Genomic DNA, 18,380 nt, shown 5'->3' with positions numbered 1-18,380 from the left:
ACAGGCGCCCGCCACAACACCTGGCCATTTTTTGGTTGCAGCCATCATTGTTGTTCGGAGGGCCCGGGCTGGGGATTCGAACCCGCCACCTTAGGTGTATGTGGCTGGCGCCTCAGCTGCTTGAGCCACAGGCATCGAGCCTCTTTTTTTTTTTTTTTTTGGAACATCTTGTTTAGCTTGATAGTGCTCAAAAAAGGATGGGGCTCTGGGCGAGCTAGGGTCAGCAGAGCAGGACGGGGCTCTGGGCGAGCTAGGGTCAACAAAACTATGGGCCTGGGTGAGTTAGGGTCAGCAGAGCTGTGGGCCTAGGCCAAGGACATAGCAGGCTTAAGAGGTGACAGGGCTCAGGAGGCAGGTAGGTCTTCAGAGCTGGCCGATAGACTGAGAGACCAGTTATATACAGAGATACGGGGCAAATAAGTCACTATAAAGAATAATGACATTGGTCAGGCACAGTAGCTTACTACTGTAACCTCAGCATTTTAGGAGGCCAAGGCTGAAGTATCGCCTAACTTCAGGAGTTTAAGACCAGTTTGAGCATCATAGAAAAAACCCTGTCTCTATAAAAAATAAAGTTACCCAGGTGCAGTGACACGCATTTGTAGTCCTAGCTACTCAGGACGCTGAGGCAGGAAGATTGCTTCAGTCCAAGAATTAGAGGTTACAGTGTGATTTATAACACACTGTACTTTAACCCAGGCAACAGAGTTAGACCCTGTCCCCACCTAAAACCTTTTAAAAATCCAAGTATGGGCTCGGTGCCTGTGGCTCAAGTGGCTAAGCGTATGTGGCTGGCGCCCTACCCACTGAGCTACAGGTGCCGGCTGTTTTTAGAGATGGGGTCTCACTCTGGCTCAGGCTGGTCTCGAACCTGTGAGCTCAGGCAATCCACCTTGGCCTCCCAAGTACTGGGATTACAGGCGTGAGCCAACTCACCCAGCTCTGACCCTGGTCTTATGCAACTGCTGGACGCTCTCTCCCCAACTGGAAGAGACAGGAAGGGCTTGGGCTAGCCAGACCTGTGTGGTGACCTTGACTGAAGACTCTGGAGCCAGGCCACCATATTCAGCCTTGACATTTACTGTCTGATCTTGTTCATGCTCATCTCTTTCTCAGTCTCCTCATCTGTAAAAATGAGGATAATAATTCTTATCATAGAATTTATTTATTTATTTATTTTTGCAGTTTTCGCAGGGGCTGGGTTTGAACCCACCACCTCCGGCACATGGGGCTGGTGCCTTACTCCCTTGATCCACAGGCACCGCCCTTATCATAGAATTTTTAAAATGAAATTAGAGACTGTATGTGAAGTACCTAGAACAGAGTCAGTGCTATTTTCAGTAGGTGATGCTGTGGCTACAGGCTGCCCGTTCAGTGGGATATGAGCCCTGTGGGGTGGGGGTGTTTGTTTTGTCCATACAAACATCCCAAGAATCTGGAACAAGCCCAAGAAGTCATAGGTGCTCAGTGCTGGCTGAGTGCTCAGCCACCAGGCCCCAACTGAGTTAGCTCTGTGTGTCACGGCGCACGTTACTGAGTGCAGTTGGAGGCGTAAGTGTCCTAAAGTGCAAGTACAGCTGTTCTGTTGGTGGGATAGTCTCAGATTGCCTAAGGATTTTTGTCAGTGACGGTGGCCAAAGCAAAACTTCACCACCTTCAGAAGTCAGAAGTCGGTTACTCTTGTCTTTATCTTTATCTTCCTAGGACCACCTTTCACTCACCAGAGGACACCACAAAAGATGGTCTATTATGGGAAGACTTCTTGTAAAAACAACTATGAGGATTATATCGAGATAGTAAAATATGTCTTCAGCGCGTATAAGAGAGAGTCCCCTCTCATTGTCAACACGATGGGCTGGGTGTCAGGTAAGCCTGCAGGTGTGCCTCTCCGGGAGAAGGACAGGCAGTGGCACGTGCCCATAGCTTAGTGGTTAAGGCACCAGCCACATACATCACGGCTAGTGGCTTTGAACTCTTGGGCAATATAGTAAGGCTCTGTCAGTAAAAAAAAAAAACCAAAAAGGACGGGCAGTGTGAGCACGTGGGTGGCTCCCAGGCATTCGGGTTGAAGCCCAGACTTTTTTTTTAATTGAAACAGAATCTTGGCTCGGCGCCTGTGGCTCAAGCGGCTAAGGCGCCAGCCACATACACCTAAGGTGGCAGGTTCAAATCCCCAGCCCGGGCCCGCCAAACAACAATGATGGCTGCAACCAAAAAATGGCCAGGTGTTGTGGTGAGTGCCTGTAGTCCCAGCTACTTGGGAGGCTGAGTCAGGAGACTTGCTTGAGCCCAGGAGTTGGAGGTTGCTGTGGGCGTGATGCCATGGCACTCTACCCAGGGGGGTAGCTTGAGGCTCCGTCTCAAAAAAAAGAAACAGAATCTTACTATGTTGCCCTCAGTAGAGTGTCACAGCTCACAGTAACCTCAAACTCTTAGGGTCAAGTGATTCTCCTGCCTCAGCCTCCCTTGTAGCTAGGACTACAGGCACCCACCACAATGCCTGGCTATTTTTTTTTTTTTGGTTTAGGAGGCCCAGGCTGGGTTCTTTTTTTTTAATTGAGAAAGTCTCACCTTGTCACCCTTGATAGAGTACTGTGGCTTCATAGCTCACAGCAACCTCAAACTCTTGGATTCAAGCGATTCTCTTACCTTAGCCTCCCTAGTAGGTGGGACTAAGGGTGCCTGCCAGGGGTGCCCAGCTTTTTGAGACAGAGCCTCAAGCTATCCCCCTGGGTAAAGTGTTGTGGCATCACAGCTCACAGCAACCTCCAACTCCTGGGCTCAAGCGAGTCTCCTGCCTCAGCCTCCCAAGTAGCTGGGACCACAGGCGCCCACCACAACGCCCGGCTATTTTTTTTTTTTTTTTTTGAGACAGAGCCTCAAGCTGTCCCCATGGGTAACGGCTATTTTTTTGGTTGCAGCTGTCATTGTTATTTGGCTGGCTTGGGCTGGATTTGAACCCGCCACCTTAGGTGTATGTCGCTGGTGCCTTAGCCACTTGAGCCACGGGCGCCGAGCCTGAAGCTGAGATTTTAAGACAGTCTCTTATTGTTTCTTTGTTTTAAAATAACTATACTTATTTCTTGTAGTAATGTGTCACTGTTCTTTGGTGCGTTGTCTGTGCTACTGTTGTCTCCTTTCTCACAGATGAAGGGCTTTTGCTTCTCATTGACCTGATCCGGTTGCTGTCTCCCAGCCACGTCATTCAGTTCAGTTCTTCCCACAGCAAATACATGCCCAATCTCACGCCGGGCTATGTAGAAGACAGAGATGGCTTGTACACAAAAAGCAAGTCCAAGATAAGACATAGAGGCTTCAGACTTGCAGAATTTGCAGAGAATTTGGAATTTGCTGATGAAGAAAAAGAAAGCCCAGATGTATTTACTGGACATAAACTAATGTGCGTTCGTTTAGAGTTTGCATTCAGAATAACTCCAAGAAATAGGTAAATTTGGCTTTCCTTCATTTGAACAAGGCATTCTTTTGTTAATTCTGTGAAAATTTTTCAGATCTGTTACATCTATACAGTTAAGAAGGTGAATCAGTTGTTTTCTGAACTGTTATTTCCCTAATGGGAATATCCAGAAACGAATTAGCTCCCATAGCTCAGTGATTAGTGTGCTGGCTGTGCACACCTGGGGTGTTTTGTTCAAACCTCGCCTGACCCTGATTAATACAGAACAGAAAGAAAAAAATATCCAGAAGTGTGCTCCAGCTCTGGGAGCCAAGAGTGAACTTGCTGTTTTTCTGGTTGAGAGTCTCTCAGGCAGGGCCTGCAGAGGCTGTTGTGGGAGTGATTTATTTTTTTATTTTTTTTTTTGCAGTTTTTTGGCTGGGGCTGAGGTTTGAACCCACCACCTTTGGTATATGGGGCTGGCACCCTACTCCTTGAGCCACAGGCGCAACCCAGTGGGAGTGATTTGAAGCCCTTTGTAGCCTCCAGGCACAGCCTGTGGCTGGCTCACCTAGGAGTTGTTGGGGGCCACACATTACATATGCAAACACTAACATTAGCTGATGCCTAAGAAAAAGGTCTGTGCCTAATTTTCATGATATCTGTCACCTCAGATAAGTATTTTATCCAGCCACTGGCTGTAGCTGGACACCCCATGACAAAGGTACTCCATTTTCTGAGTGGGAAGTGGTCTTGGTGGGTTAAATCCTTGCTTACCCCCTTATGATTTACTTTGCAGAGAATTACATAACAGAATGCTTCGAGACCTGGCAGTGTTAGGCTACCTTGGCCAGCTGCAGCCCCCAGTGCCAAAGCCACTCAGTCCTTTACATGGTCTGACGCCCTATCAGGTAATCTGGACTTGCAGGAAAAATTGTCTTCATTTTGGCTACTTAACACACACTTCTGTGGCTTTCTGTGTACTGGGCACCCTTCTCACTGTTTTATAACGCATTGCTCATATAATCCTCAGAACAACTCTAAGAGGAAGATTATGTAATTATCCCCATTTTGCATCTGGGGAAACTAAGGTGCAGAGAGTCTAAGGCTATGGTTCTCAAGCTGTGGTTGCGACCCCTTTGTAACAATGAAAATATATCCTGCATATCAGATATTTACATTACAATTCATAACAGTAGCAAACTTACGTTATGAATTAGCAACGAAAATAATTTTATGTTTGGGGGTCACCACAACATGAGGAACTGTATTAAAGGGTCGCGGCATTAGGAAGGTTGAGAACCACTGGTCTAAGGGATCCCACACCAGTGGCCAAGCTAGGAGTCAGGCCCAGGCAGTTAGCTCCAGTGTCTGCACTCTTTTTTGAGATAGAGTCTAACTATGTCAGTAGAGTGCCCTGGCGTCACAGTGTCACAGCTCACTGCAACCTCAAACTCTTGGGCTTAAGTGATTCTCTTGCCTCAGCCTCCTAAGTAGCTGGGACTATAGGTGCCTGCCACAACGCCTGGCTATTTTTTTGTTGTAGTTATCATTGTTTAGCAGGCCCAGGGTGGGTTCAAACTCCCCAGCGTCAGTGTATGTGGCTGGTGTCCTAACCACTGAGCAATGGGTGCCAAGCCAGTATCTGCACTCTTGACTGCAGCTCTGTGTTGGGTCCAGATGTTCCACTTCACCCCAGGGCTGCTCCAGCACTTCTTTTTATTGTCTTTAGACTGGCAGTAGTAGTAGGCCTCATAGAGTGACTGTATACATTTGAGGAGTGTTCACAGTAGCACCAGGCTTTTTGGAAAGTACAAGTGAAAGGTTGAGTATTAACTATTATCCAAAGTAGACTCTAGGCTGGGCTTAGTGCTGATGCCTATAATCCTAGCACTTTGGGAGACCACAGTGGGAAAGTCCCTTGACCCCAGGAGGTTGAGCCTGGCTGGGCAACAGTGAGACCCTGTCTCTATAAAAAATAGAAAATTGCCCAGGTGTGGTGGCATGCACCTGTAGTCCCAGCTACTCTAGAGGGTGAGGCAGGAGGAAGATTGCTTCAGCCTAGGAATTTGAGGCTGCAGTGGCCACTGCACTCTAACCTGGGGGACAGAGCAAGACCCTATCTTAAAATAAAAACAACAAAAAAACATTCTAACTCCAGAGCATTTGCGATTTAGAATGCAGGCTAATAAGAATTCTTTAAGATTCAGGGTGGTGAAAGGGGCCTGTGGCTCAAGTGGCTAAGGCGCCAGCCACATACACCTAAGGTGGCGGGTTCGAATCCCCAGCCCGGACCCACCAAACAACAATGACAGCTGCAACCAAAAAATGGCCAGGCATTGTGGCGGGCGCCTGTAGTCCCAGCTACTTGGGAGGCTGAGGCAGGAGACTCGCTTGAGCCCAGGAGTTGGAGGTTGCTGTGAGTTGTTATGCCATGGCACTCTACCCAGGGGGATAGCTTGAGGCTCTGTCTCAAAAAAAAAAAAAAAAAAAAGAATAAAAACAGTCCCTGTTTTTTTGAGATAAGAGTCTTGCTTTGTCACTCTCAGTAGAGTGTCATGGCATCACAGCTCACAGCAACTCCGGACTCTTGGGCTCAAGTGATCCTCTTGCCTCAGCCTCACGAGTAGCTGGGCCTACAGGTGCTTACCATAATGCCAGGCTATTTTTAGCGATGAGGTCTTGCTCTGGCGCAGGTTGGTCTCGAACCTGTGAGCTCAGGCAGTCCATGTGCCTCAGCCTCCCAGAGTGCTGATTACAGGCAGGAGCCACCATTCCTGGCCTCAGTGTTTCTTGAATGCTTACTCTGTTCTAAGCCTGTGTTATATCTACTCGCAGTGGTCCTGTTAGCTCCACCACTTTTTAGATGACAAAACCAAGGCCAAAGACTTAAGAGTCAGCTTGCCCAAAATGGCATTGTAAAAATGGGCTAGAACTGGAGCCCAGGCAGCCTGATTCTGTGCAGCTCATGCAGTTTTGAGCACTCATCCTACGGCAAGTCTGCCAGGCACTTCACATGGAAGGACTCAGTGACCTGTGGAGAGATGCTGTGTTCTTTATTTACAGCTGTGAACATGCAGCACAGTCAGGTGCAGCCACTTGCCTCAGATGGCACAGCAGGAGCATGGCCTGCACAGCAAGGCAGCATCTCCTAGGCCCCATGGCAGATGACCTCCAGGCTTCCAGCTCATCCCCACTGGATAGGCTAAGGCAGTTTTTTAAATTGGGATTTTGGTTTATAGGGCCATTTATTTGCTGGTAGATGCTCTGTAAGAACTTGAAATCCGGGCAACCCCTGTGGCTCAGTGAGTAGGGTGCCGGCTCCATATACCAAGGGTGGCGGGTTCAAACCCAACCCTAGTCAGACTGCAACAAAAAATAGCTGGGCGTTGTGGCAGGTGCCTGTGGTCCCAGCTACTCAGGAGGCTGAGACAAGAGAATCGCCTAAGCCCAAGAGCTAGAGGTTGCTGTGAGCTGTGATGCCACAGAGCTCTACTGTGGGTGATAAAGTGAGACTCTGTCTCTTTAAACAAAAAACAACTTGAAATTTCTCTGTGGTAATTTAATCTGTTTTTTCACATTTGTTTTTTTTGTTTGTTTGTTTGTTTGAGACGGAGCCTCAAGCTGTTGCCTTGGGTAGAGTGCTGTGGCATCACAGCTTATAGCAACCTCCAACTCCTGGGCTCAAGTGAGTCTCCTGCCTCCGCCTCCCAAGTAGCTGGGACTACAGGCGCCCACCACAATGCCCGGCTATTTTTTGTTGCAGTTTGGCCAGTGTCATTGTTGTTTGGTGGGCCGGGCTGTATCCGAACCCACCAGCTCAGGTGTATGTGGCTGGCGCCTTAGCCACCTGAGCCACAGGCGCAGAGCCTCACATTTGTTTTTAATATCTAAATTAATAAGTATAACAAAATACTTTTCTACTTTGAAAATTTGGAATTATCTAGAAAGTTGTAAATTAGTGATTCATCTTGTGTACCAGGAGTTTTTGCTAGATTACATTAAGAAACCAGTGGAGGACTTATCTCATTGATTTGGTTTTTACTTTATTATATCAGGAAACTGATACAGCAATGAGGTCCCGCTCTGGCGTAGGCTGGTCTCGAACCTGTGAGCTCAGGCAAGTCCATGTGCATTGGCCTCCAGCCAAGGAGTGAGTGGATGGGATTTCACAGGAACTCAGCTGACAATTCCTCTTGATTACCTATTTATTTTTATTTTGAGGCAGGATCTTACTCTGTTACCTTTTGCAGTTTTTTTTTTTGGCTGGGGCTGGGTTTGAACCCGCCACCTATGTATGGCATATAGGACTGGCACCTTACTACTTTGAGCCATAGGCACCGCCCCAAATTTTTTTGCAGTGTAGCTATTTATAGGAGCAATTATAGTGTAGTATAGCCTCCAACACCTGGCTGCATTCAGTCTTCTCGCATAACTGGGACTAAACGCATGTTCCATGTGCCCATGTCTCCCTCTGCTTTGAGAGGGCATTTCTAACCTCTTTTTGTTTGTTTTTAGGGGACAGGGTCTCACTGTGTTGCCCTGAGTATGTATGCATAGTTTTAGACAAAAAAGGTTTAGGCATTTAGTTTAGAATTCTAGCACTTGTTGGTATATAAGATATTTGTGGGCCAGGCACTATGACTCATGCCTGTATTCCCAGCACTCTGGGAGGCTGAGGCAGGAGGATCACTTGAAGCCAAGAGTTCAGGACCAGCATAACTCGAGCCCATATCTATAAAAAATTTAAAAATTAGATGTAGTAGTGTATGCCTATAATCCTAGCCACTCAATAGGCTGAGGTGGGAGGATCACTTAAGCCTAATAGTTTAAGGCTATAGTTAGCTATGATGATACCACTGTACTCCAGCCTGGTGACAAGGTGAGATGTCTCTCAAAAAAAAAAGTTTGTGTATATTTCGTAGGGTCTATGTATTAAAGTTGTACAACCATAAACAGTGGTCAGTGTTTTTAGACACTCTGGTAATTGGTTTGGCAGCCCTAACTTCAGACAGTTGGCTAATCAATTTGTAAAAATTTAATCTTTCAGAGTAGAAATTAATACATAGAAATGCTGATTTATCGTCCAGGTCCCCTTCAATGCTGTCGCGCTCCGAATCACGCACTCTGATGTCGCCCCTACCCACATACTGTATGCTGTGAATGCCAGCTGGGTTGGTCTTTGCAAGATCCTGGATGATGTCAGAGGCTACGTGAATGGGCCCATCCTGCTTGCCCAGACTCCAATTTGTGATTGTTTGGGGTTTGGTGAGTGTGAGAGGAAAACATGTCCATGTAACTTACTAAAACAGTTCCCTTCTTCAGCTGAGGGTGACTGGCCTTGACCTTGTAGCTGTCGCTCAGCTGGAAAGGTCAGAGAGCTCCTCACTCTTATATGTAGGGTGCCTCGGGCTGGTGGAAAAAAGCAGCCTTTTCTCTGAGTCTCCTGCTAGCTTCTCTACATCTAGGATTCCTGAGGGCCAGGCTGACCCTCTTGTCACTGCATGCTTTTCCCTAGGCCATGGCATCCATTGCTGGGCTCTGGATCGTCTGTATGTAGTCTGGCTCCTCTCCCAGTGTCCTTCAGCACAGCTGTGCATCTGCCTTCCAAGCCCGTGCTGCCTGCAGACCCGTCCACATGGGGTCTTACTGGCATCAAAACGTACATCCAAAACTGAGGTTCTTTTCTCCCACCCTCGCCGTCTCCTTTTCCCAAGCCTACATGAGTTCCTTGGGAGATTGGATTGGCTGTAGAGCTTAGGTCAGACCCCAGCCCCTCCTTGGGGGGCCCCCACCTTCATTTGCACTTTCAGCCCATGAGCAGGGCTGGGGGCTTCTGTCTTCAAAATACGTCAGGTCTGTCCACCTCTTCTCACCAGTCTAGTCGTCCACCAGCATTTCTGCCCTGGGCTGCTGGAGAAGCTTCCCAATTGGATCCTCCACTCCACAGTCAGGAGTGACCTGAACACGGTTGCAGTTTGTACGAGAAACTGGCATGTCCCATTGCTCAGAGCAGGATCTGGACCAGGGCTCCATGTGCCCAAGAAGGGTTACTCCCTGATTCCCTGACTAAGCCTGGCTCCCCAAAGTCAATAAATGACAATATATAGTTTTGAAAGGATGTAGAAGCTACGTAACCCCAAATTAACCAAGTCCTTAAATAATGAAATGCGTGCTTCACATTTGTGCATCACTGCACTTCTCAGAAGCATTTCCACAGAAATTGCCATTTAGGACAGACTGTAAAGAAGGAATGGTGGCCGGGCACAGTGGCTCCTGACTATAGTCCCAGCACTCAGGGAGGCTGAGGTGGGTGGATTTCCTGAGCTCAGGATTTTGAGAACAGCCTGAGCAAGAGTAAGACCTTGTCTCTTAAAAAAAAAAGCTGTGTGTTGTGGCAGGCCCCTATAGTCCCAGCTACTCAGGAGGCTGAGGCAAGAGGATCCTTCAAGCCCAAGAGTTTGAGGTTGCTGTGAGCTATGATGCCAAGGGCAATAGAATAAGACTGTCTCAAAAAGAGAAGGAATGGTGGCTCGGCGCCTATGGCTCAAGTAGCTAAGGCACCAGCTGCGTACACCCAAGGTGGTGGGTTCGAATCCAGCCCGGGCCCGCCAAACAATGACGGCTGCAACCAAAAAATAGCCGGGCATTGTGGCAGGCGCCTGTGGTCCCAGCTACTTGGGAGGCTGAGGCAGGAGACTCGCTTGAGCCCAGGAGTTGGAGGTTGCTGTGAGCTGTGATGCCATGGCACTCTACCCAGGGGGACAGCTTGAGTCTCCTGTTTTTTTAAAAAAAAAAATAAAAAAAAAGAAGGAATGGTGTTGGGGAAAGATGGTGTTGTCTTTTTGTGTTTCTCTGTGGTGGATTTTCTCTTTGGCCTGTGCTTGCTGTAATTAAAACAACTGAGGACTTTGGTGTGTAGCCCACTTTGGTTTCTCAAAAGGGAAGGTGTAAAAAGCCTTTGAATTTTCAAGTTCTCCACTCTGGATTTTTTTTTTTTTTTTTTTTGAGACAGGGTCTCACTATGTCACCCTCAGTATTAGAGTGCGCTGTGGTGTCACAGCTCACAGCAACCTCCAACTCTTAGGCTTAAACGATTCTCTTGCCTCAGCCTCCCAAGTAGCTGTGACTACAAGCACCTGCCACAACACCGGGCTATTTTGTTGTTGTTGTTGTTGCAGTTACTGTTTTAGCTGACCCTGGCCAAGTTCAAACCCGCCAACCTCAGTGTCTGTGGCTGGTGCCCTACCTACTAAGGTATGGGCACCACCAGCATTTTTGTGTTTTCAGAGCAAAACAGTTGAAATAGAAAGTTAACTTTTCAAAGCCATTTTGCAGTTCCTGGTGGCGGGAGGTCTGTCTTCTGGGAGGGTGATCTCTGTACTGTCACGCAGGCATCTGCAGGGGCATTGACATGGACAAGCGGCTGTACCACATCCTCACCCCGGTGCCCCCGGAGGAGCTGAGAACTGTGAATTGCCTGCTTGTTGGAGCTGTTTCCATCCCACAGCGTGTCTTCAAGAACCAGGTGAGCCTGACTCCCAGGCAGACCCTTGGGTGGATCCTGGCTGGGTCCACAGGAAGTGAGGAGGCAAAGTGGGGTGAGGGTCGGGGGAACAAGGACATCTGTCTGAGCAACCTGTGCTTCGTTATCAATCCAGAGTGTCAGGGTGGGCACAGGAGGAGGGTGTACTGGAGAGAGTAGAGGTGGCCTCCCCAGGATTAGTCCTCCTAAGGAACCACATGTATCCATGGCTGCGGCTTGCTGGCCAAGGGCGTCAGTGTAGCCACCAGAGACAGCCACAGGGTCTGCAAGTGGACTGGAGGGCAGGGGGTGTGCTGCCGTCCCTCCTGAGTGTCTCACTGACGGGGACACAGTGTGCCCCCTGCTCCTGTGCTGTGGGGTTGAGCTGGGCAGAAAGGCACGGGCAGGTTTGCTGCAGGGCCAGTTGCTCTCTGGGTGGCCTGAGGGAAGGGATCGAATTCTTGGCAAGAGCGAGAGGTCCTTCCTCAGACTCTCACTGCCTTCTGGGTGAGAAATCAACCACTAAATCTTCCAGGCTGGATCCAGAGTGTTACCTTGGATTCTCTTTGTGTTTCCATTTCAGAGTGGACTTGAAGGGACGATACCTTATGTCACAACCGATTACAATTTTAAACTTCCTGGAGCATCAGAGAAAATTGGAGCAAGAGAACCTGAGGAAAGACATAGGGAAAGGCAACCCCCGAGACATAAGCCGTATCGGAAATAAACGGATATGTGGACACTGATAGAATTTATTTATTTTTTTTTTTGAGACAGAGCCTCAAGCTGACGCCCTGGGTAGAGTGCTGTGACATCACAGCTCAGAGCAACTTCCAGCTCTCCCGGGCTTAAGCAGTTCTCTTGCCTCGGCCTCACTTTTCTACCAAGAATCTGTCTCAGACCCGTCAGTAAGAGACTCAAGGGGTTTAGTGGGTGTGCATGGTGCTCTGACGGGCAGTAGTATTCTGTGGGACTTGTAGACCTATTGTATGATAGTTTGTTTTTTGTGTGTTTGTTTGTTTGTTTCTTGAAAAAGTCTTACTTTGTCACCCTTGGTAGAGTGCTGTAGCATCACAATTCACAGCAACCTCAAACTCTTGGACTCAAGTGATTCTCTTGCCTCCGCCTCCTGACTAGCTGGGACTACAGGCCCCCACAATGGTCTCTTTTTTTGAGACGGGTTTTCACTCTGGCTCAGGCAATCCATGCTGCCTCAGCTTCCCAGAGTGCTAGGATTACAGGTGTGAGCCACTGTGCTGGGCCTGTTGTATGATAGTTTTAAGTTTCTCTTTTAAAGCTACATGAGCTAGAATTTTGTCCTAGCCTTCTGCATGGCCACTCATATTTGCTGTCTGGTGTGTTTTCTGAAGGGTTTTAATGCAACAGGGAAAAAGTTTGCATGCCATTAAAAACAAAGAATACGGGTGGAGGGGGTAATTGATGGGACCACACCTATGGTGCATTTTACAAGGATACATGTCAGATCTGCTAAGTGTAGAACACAAATACAAAAGTACAGTGAAGGCTATGTTAACCAGTTTGATGAAAGTATTTCAAATTCTATATAAAACCAGCACGTTGTACTCCATAAATGTGTTTATGTACACAGCTATGATTTAATAAAAAAAAAAAAGGAAGAAGAATATACGTGATTACTCACAGAGTTCTCCAGGGACCTGGTTGTTGATATCAGCATGAAAATAGGGAAATTGGGACCATAGAAATGTGCCAGCAAGGAAGGGGAAGACTGGCCTGCAAGGTCTCAAGCATAATGGATGTAAAGGCTGACCCTGGCCTCTTTGGACCCCTTGTGGACGGTCATAGCTCTGGGTGGTTCTTATCCCTGCTCATTTGATGTGACTTTGGTCTGTTACATTTAATCAAGGTTTGCATCGAATGTAAGGTTGGATTAGAGAAAAGTTTGGATTCAAGAGCCCTTCGTTTTTTGGTTTTTTTCTTTTTTAATCCTGTTGTTTCATGCTGAAAAAATTGCTTTCAAATCTGGAAAGCCTCTTCAGGAGGCTTTTTAAAATTAGATTTGTTCTGATTGATTGCTCATTTGAAGCCAAACTATGGGGCAGAGCTGTTTGGAAGACTTATTGTCAGGCCAGCTGTTGTGCAAAGCCCCAGTGTTGCCTGTGGGCAGCTGGGCCTGAGCTTAAACATACGGGTAGGTCTGTGCCATTGAGAGCTTGGCCAGGAGGCGTCAATGGTGCCATTTTTCACACTCTGCCATGATGCTTTATCCTCTAATGTCGGATGTGTTTTTTTTTTTTTTTTTTTTTTTTTTGAGACAGAGCCTCAAGCTGTCCCCCTGGGTAGAGTGTTGTGGCATTACAGCTCACAGCAACCTCCAACTCCTGGGCTCAAGCGAGTCTCCTGCCTCCGCCCCCCAAGTAGGATGTGGTTTTTTAAGCAAGGGTGAACAGGCCAGGCCATGTCATTCCTGTGTGTAGGACGGTGACATACTTGTTGAGGCAGGATTCAGACTGGTGTTGTGACAGCCATAGTGCCAGAATTCTAGCCTCCCAGCATGATCGTGGTTAAAGGCTTTTAGTGGGATGTGTAAGTTTTAACACTCGTGTGCATTTGAACCGTTGGATGTCAGTGTCCGCCATGTGTTGTGACCCTCAGCATCTCTTAGACCCACAGCAAAGGAGGTAAGCACAGAAACCTTTGTCACAATGGTTAGTTTTGATACCTTAGAGACTATTTAGTATAGCTTCTTAGTTACCTCTTATTTACATCTAAATTTAGCATATTTGTATCATGTTTTACTATTTTGACCTTGCAGAGAATTACAAGACGATTTGCCGGCATCAGCTTTTTGCCCCTTTCCCCAGTTCCTGTGTGTTTATGGTGGTCCTCGCTGCAGGTCATTAGCAAGTCCCTGGAAGAATAAGTGATGCCCTGTACATAATTGGCATTTTCATTAAACCCACATCTGCCTTTAACCTTCAAACACGGGCTTTTAAGAATGTCCTTTCTTCAGTCCCCATCAGTTAAGGAAAATACGTGTCCCCTAGAGGGAGCTGTCAGCCATCTCTCAGGTGGCTTTGCTGGGTGGGACTGTGTAGGACTTTGGTGAGGAGATTCCAGAGCCTCGGCTCTGCCAGCTGCAGGATGTGCCCGGTCAGGCCTGCTGCTGTGCCGTCTACCTTAGATGTCTGTCCATTTGATTGTGTATTCAGAGAAAGGGTGAGTTTGGACTTTCTGTCCTTTCTACTGTCTGTTATAGTTTAGAATGAGTAGTAAGAAGTTCTCCGTTGGAGTTACTCTTTTCAAAAACTTTATTTTTAGAGATGGGATCTCACTGTCACCCAGGCTAGAGTGCAGTGATGTCATCAGGGCTTACTGCAGCCTCACACTCCTGGGCTCAAGTGATCCTCTCACCTTAGCCTCCCAAGTAGTTGGGACTACAGGCATGCACCACCACACCCAGCTAATCTTTTAAAATTTTTGTAGAGACAGGGTCTCATATTGCTCAGGCTGGTCTTGAACTCCAGGCCTAAAGTAATCCATCTGCCTTGGCCTCCCAAATTGCTGAGATTACGGGAGTGAGCCTCCATTGGAACTATTCTTTACAAAAACTCCTGTGTGTATGATTTCCAGGGTAGTGCATGCTTACTTTAAGAAAATTATAGAGGCTCGGCACCTGTGGCTCAAGCGGCTAAGGCGCCAGCCACATACACCTAAGGTGGCGGGTTCGAATCCCCAGCCCGGGCCCGCCAAACAACAATGATGGCTGCAACCAAAAAATGGCCAGGCATTGTGGTGGGCGCCTGTAGTCCCAGCTACTTGAGAGGCTGAGGCAGGAGACTCGCTTGAGCCCAGGAGTTGGAGGTTGCTGTGAGCGTGATGCCATGGCACTCTACCCAGGGGAATAGCTTGAGGCTCTGTCTCAAAAAAAAAAAAAAAAATTGTAGAAATATATGACTTAGAAAATGAAAACCCTTAGTTGTCAATACTTGTGCGTCTTTAAAATCACTTCTTTCAAAGAGACCATTCAACAGGAAAAACGGATCGGACCTGCTCCAGGGTTTTATTTCATAAACTGGTTGCATTATCCCTGTCTGTCCTATTTTTGGGGCTTGGAAGCAGGAATCCCTGCATCCTTTATAACCATATCTTGGAAATTGAAGATTCGAGAAAGGAGAGAGGGATATTTGAACAGACTCTTCAAATGCTTTGGACTGTGCTTTTGAGTGACCGCCTGAAAGTGGCCTCCAGAGAAAGTGAGGCCCTGGGCTGAACCCCGAGAGCTCCTGTCCTCCACTAACCCCTTCAATGGACAGTTAGCCCTGTCACACCTGGATTTTTGCTTGCCAGGGTTGAGGACTAAACAACATGGGCAAGAAGTTCTTTTCTTTGTACAAGATGCTGATTTTTAAAAATGGTCTAATTGCCTGTAATCACAGCACTGTGGAAGGCTAAGGCAGGTAGATCTCTTGAGCTCACCAGTTGGAGACCAGCCTGTTTCTTAAAAAAAAAAAAAAACCTTATGGTGGGTGCCTATAGTCCCAGCTACTAGGGAGGATGAGGCAGGGGGATCTCTTGAACCCAGGAAATTGAGGTTGCTGTGAGCTTTGAGTCCACAGTATTCTATGGAGGCAGGAAAGTGAGACTGTCTAAAAAAAGAAAAAAAGGTATAATTAATAGGCTTTTGGGTTTTTATTGGTTTATGTGTGGATGGAAATACAGTGGTTAAGGTAGCAGGCTTTGATGTTAGAGATTCGAGGTAGAATCCTGGCTCTGTCACCTGCCTAGCAGTGTAGCTCTGAGGAGGGTCCCTAACCTGAGTCTGTCTCCTCTGAAGGGTGATTGGGCCTCCCTCGCGGCTCCCGGGTGAGGAGGGAGTGAGGTCATCTCTGTAAGAGGCTCAGCAGTCTTGAGCAAGTACAGAGTGGTCAGTGAGTCTTAGTGTGTGGAAGCTCTTGGGAAGCAGCCCCAAAGTCCTGTGCCTTACAATCATGTTACAAAGACGCAAAACAGATTTGAGTCCATAGCCTCCAGGTGGGTTCATCTTGAAATCGTTCTTGCAACCCAGTCCTATTCTCAGCAGGCCCTAGGGAAGCAGGTTCCAAGGCCACCACTGATAATCTGTTCATGAAGGTTTCATAAATCCTCAATCATTGCTTTAAAAATTTTAGTAACAAAAAAAATTAAAAAATAAATTTAGTAACAGCTCCCATGTGTAGATGATGATCCTGAAGTTCACTGCCAAGGTCATCACTGAACGCTGGCTGCCTTGACGGGGTGGGGTGGGGTGGGGTGGGTCGTGGGTGTGTGTGTTTTGTACAGTTGGTGTCCTGTGTGATGGTTCCTGTGCAACTCTGTTAACGTATGGACCTCTGTATCATTAAACATTTTTGAGAATATGAATTGTGTAATTTTATTATACAGACAAACCATTTTATTCTAGGAAATTACTTAAATGCTTAGGAGAAAAGTTCCAAAAAACCTTGAAAGGAGGCTAATGAAATTGGGAAGCCACAGCCGGAAACACTTGGGGAGCCCGGCAGATGCCTGTGCTTTATACTCTTTTAGTGTCTAGCGCAGTGAGAGTTTGATTTTCTTGTCCCAGCCCATCTGTAAGTTGTGTGCTGGAACCTCACTGGGCTGTCTTAAGAGTATTTGATGGAAACGGTGTTTTGCTTCTAGACAAGTTCAGATCTGAAAAAATCAAAAGCCCCTCCGTGGTCTGTGCCAGTGACTGTCTCTCAGCGGTGAGGGCTCAGCCCCTTCAGACCTGCTCATCGTAGGGCTGGGCCTGGCAGTAAGAACCAGACTTGGCCGCCAAGCCTAGCCTGAACAGTGGCTAAAACAAATATGGGGGCCGTCTGTGCCGTTGGGGGACAACTCATGTGATGTTCAGGGCCGCTTAAAAGACCTTGCTAAGTTAAGTATTCCCAAGGCTTTGCCAGGAAAAGAGTGGGCTGGGGGGTGGGATCTGAAAGACACAGCCAGCTGAGGGGCAGAGGGGCGGCAGGTCTGATTTGGCAATGCCAGTAGCTGAGTAAGCAAAGTCTTGGGAAACAGCGAATAGAGCTGAGCTGGGCAGACAAGTGCTGGCTGGGAAGCCAAGCGTAGCCATGGTAACTGGCCCTGAGGCTGCTGTGGCTTCAGCAGACTGGGTTTTTCTAATGCTTTGGGACTTGCTTGGCTGTGACCAGTTTGTCTCTGCCCGGCAGGAGGAAGCCACTGAGCTTGCAGACCATCCTCCTGGCCAAGGGATCTGGCAGAGGGGCTGCTGCTGCCTGTTGGGATCCAGGGTGTCCAGCGTTGCTTTCTGAGAAAGGAGGGGCAGGCACCTCCGAGGCAGCCAGTGTGTGAGAAGCTACTCCAAGGAGCGAATGGGTACTTGGCAATGGAAAATCCAAGGGGGGAAAAACCACCAGTGAGAAAACGCAGTGTGAGCGGCAGCTACAAAGCCCATACGTTAAAATATTCGGCGCCCAGGGGACTTGTGTCTGGGGGAAGCAAATTGGCAGGGGCTGGGAGCTCTGTGGTTTCCGTGCAGACAAATTCAGCTGGAGAAAGTAAGATCTGGGCTGAGCCTGGGAGAAGCCCTTTAATCTTGGAACTGCATCTGGACAGGGAGGGACAGAGACCTGTGTGCCTGATCAGAAAGTCCTATGGTGTTGGCGTGTGCCTGGAGAGCCAGGCAGGCTGCCACCAACCCAGAGGTCAAAAATGAATTCAGTCCTGACAAAACACGGGTCTTCACCTCAAAGCTGGCTCAGCCTTCGTCTGGGAACCGGTGAGTCTGTTTTCTTCTTTTGTCTTGAAAGGAGGGTTGCAGGTCTCGGGCCACCAAGACTCCACATTGGCTGAATTAGTCCAGACCTTTTAAGAACTGCTGTACAGGCTGGGTACATTTCATCCTCAATAATCAATGAGTCAGTGAGCTAAGGCCGTCCAGCCCAGCAAGTTTTAGCTGTCAGGTCTGATTTGAGGGCATCGGTAATGTCCTGTCTTCTGAGAAGGCAGAGGTGGGGACCTTTCCCTTCCATCCTGTACCTCCTGAAAGGAGAGAGCAGGAGGCCGTGTTGGAAGATCGCTTTGGTGCCACACTGGCTGCTCCTGCAGAGGAAGGACACCTCCCTGCCTCCTCCATGAAAGGGAAGGTGGGGTAAGAAAGCTGTCCCAAGACCCTTCAGACTGTTCGACTTTGTCCACTGGGCTGTGTCCCCATTGTTAGCATGGCCTGGAATGGTTCCCAGCCTAGCTTTTGTAGCCCTCTCAGGAAGGACTATGAAATTCCTCCTGTACCTTCAATATTTTTAAAATTCACTTTTAATATATGCCATGACGCATTTTGGGAGTGGGGGATTAGGAACAGAGTTCATGGAATCCAGTAGTATTCCACTGCCCCAGGGCAGGAGCCCTGGCCTGGGAGATTCTCTGTTCCAGGAAACAAAGGGGATGGCCTGGGCACTTCAGCCACTAACCTGTCTGCTG

The 18,380-nt window shown here is 48.0% G+C and overlaps 2 protein-coding genes across 3 annotated transcripts in view; both read left to right on the top strand.

The window, feature by feature from the left end:
* Positions 1 to 11,963, top strand: part of NOL9 (nucleolar protein 9) — a 23,017-nt gene extending 11,054 nt beyond the window's left edge. Inside the window, exons 7-12 of the mRNA XM_003793327.3 lie at positions 1,705 to 1,866; positions 3,148 to 3,445; positions 4,194 to 4,305; positions 8,485 to 8,662; positions 10,789 to 10,922; positions 11,503 to 11,963. Of these exons, the coding sequence (XP_003793375.1) occupies positions 1,705 to 1,866; positions 3,148 to 3,445; positions 4,194 to 4,305; positions 8,485 to 8,662; positions 10,789 to 10,922; positions 11,503 to 11,646 (1,028 nt within the window). The 3' untranslated portion in view covers positions 11,647 to 11,963. The remainder of the gene's footprint in view (positions 1 to 1,704; positions 1,867 to 3,147; positions 3,446 to 4,193; positions 4,306 to 8,484; positions 8,663 to 10,788; positions 10,923 to 11,502) is intronic.
* A 5,597-nt stretch (positions 11,964 to 17,560) lies between these two features.
* PLEKHG5 (pleckstrin homology and RhoGEF domain containing G5) overlaps positions 17,561 to 18,380 on the top strand; it is a 47,834-nt gene continuing 47,014 nt past the window's right edge. For both annotated transcript variants that reach the window (XM_023515249.1, XM_023515250.1), the window contains exon 1: positions 17,561 to 17,679. In XM_023515249.1, coding sequence (XP_023371017.1) covers positions 17,613 to 17,679 — 67 coding nt within the window. In that variant the 5' untranslated portion in view covers positions 17,561 to 17,612. The remainder of the gene's footprint in view (positions 17,680 to 18,380) is intronic.

The sequence above is a fragment of the Otolemur garnettii genome, unplaced genomic scaffold (assembly GCF_000181295.1).
Source record: "Otolemur garnettii isolate 467f Iridium unplaced genomic scaffold, OtoGar3 scaffold00067, whole genome shotgun sequence".
Taxonomy (NCBI): Eukaryota; Metazoa; Chordata; class Mammalia; order Primates; family Galagidae; genus Otolemur; species Otolemur garnettii.
The sequence above is the reverse complement of the archived record's forward strand: the minus strand, read 5'-3'. Positions and strand labels throughout refer to the sequence as shown.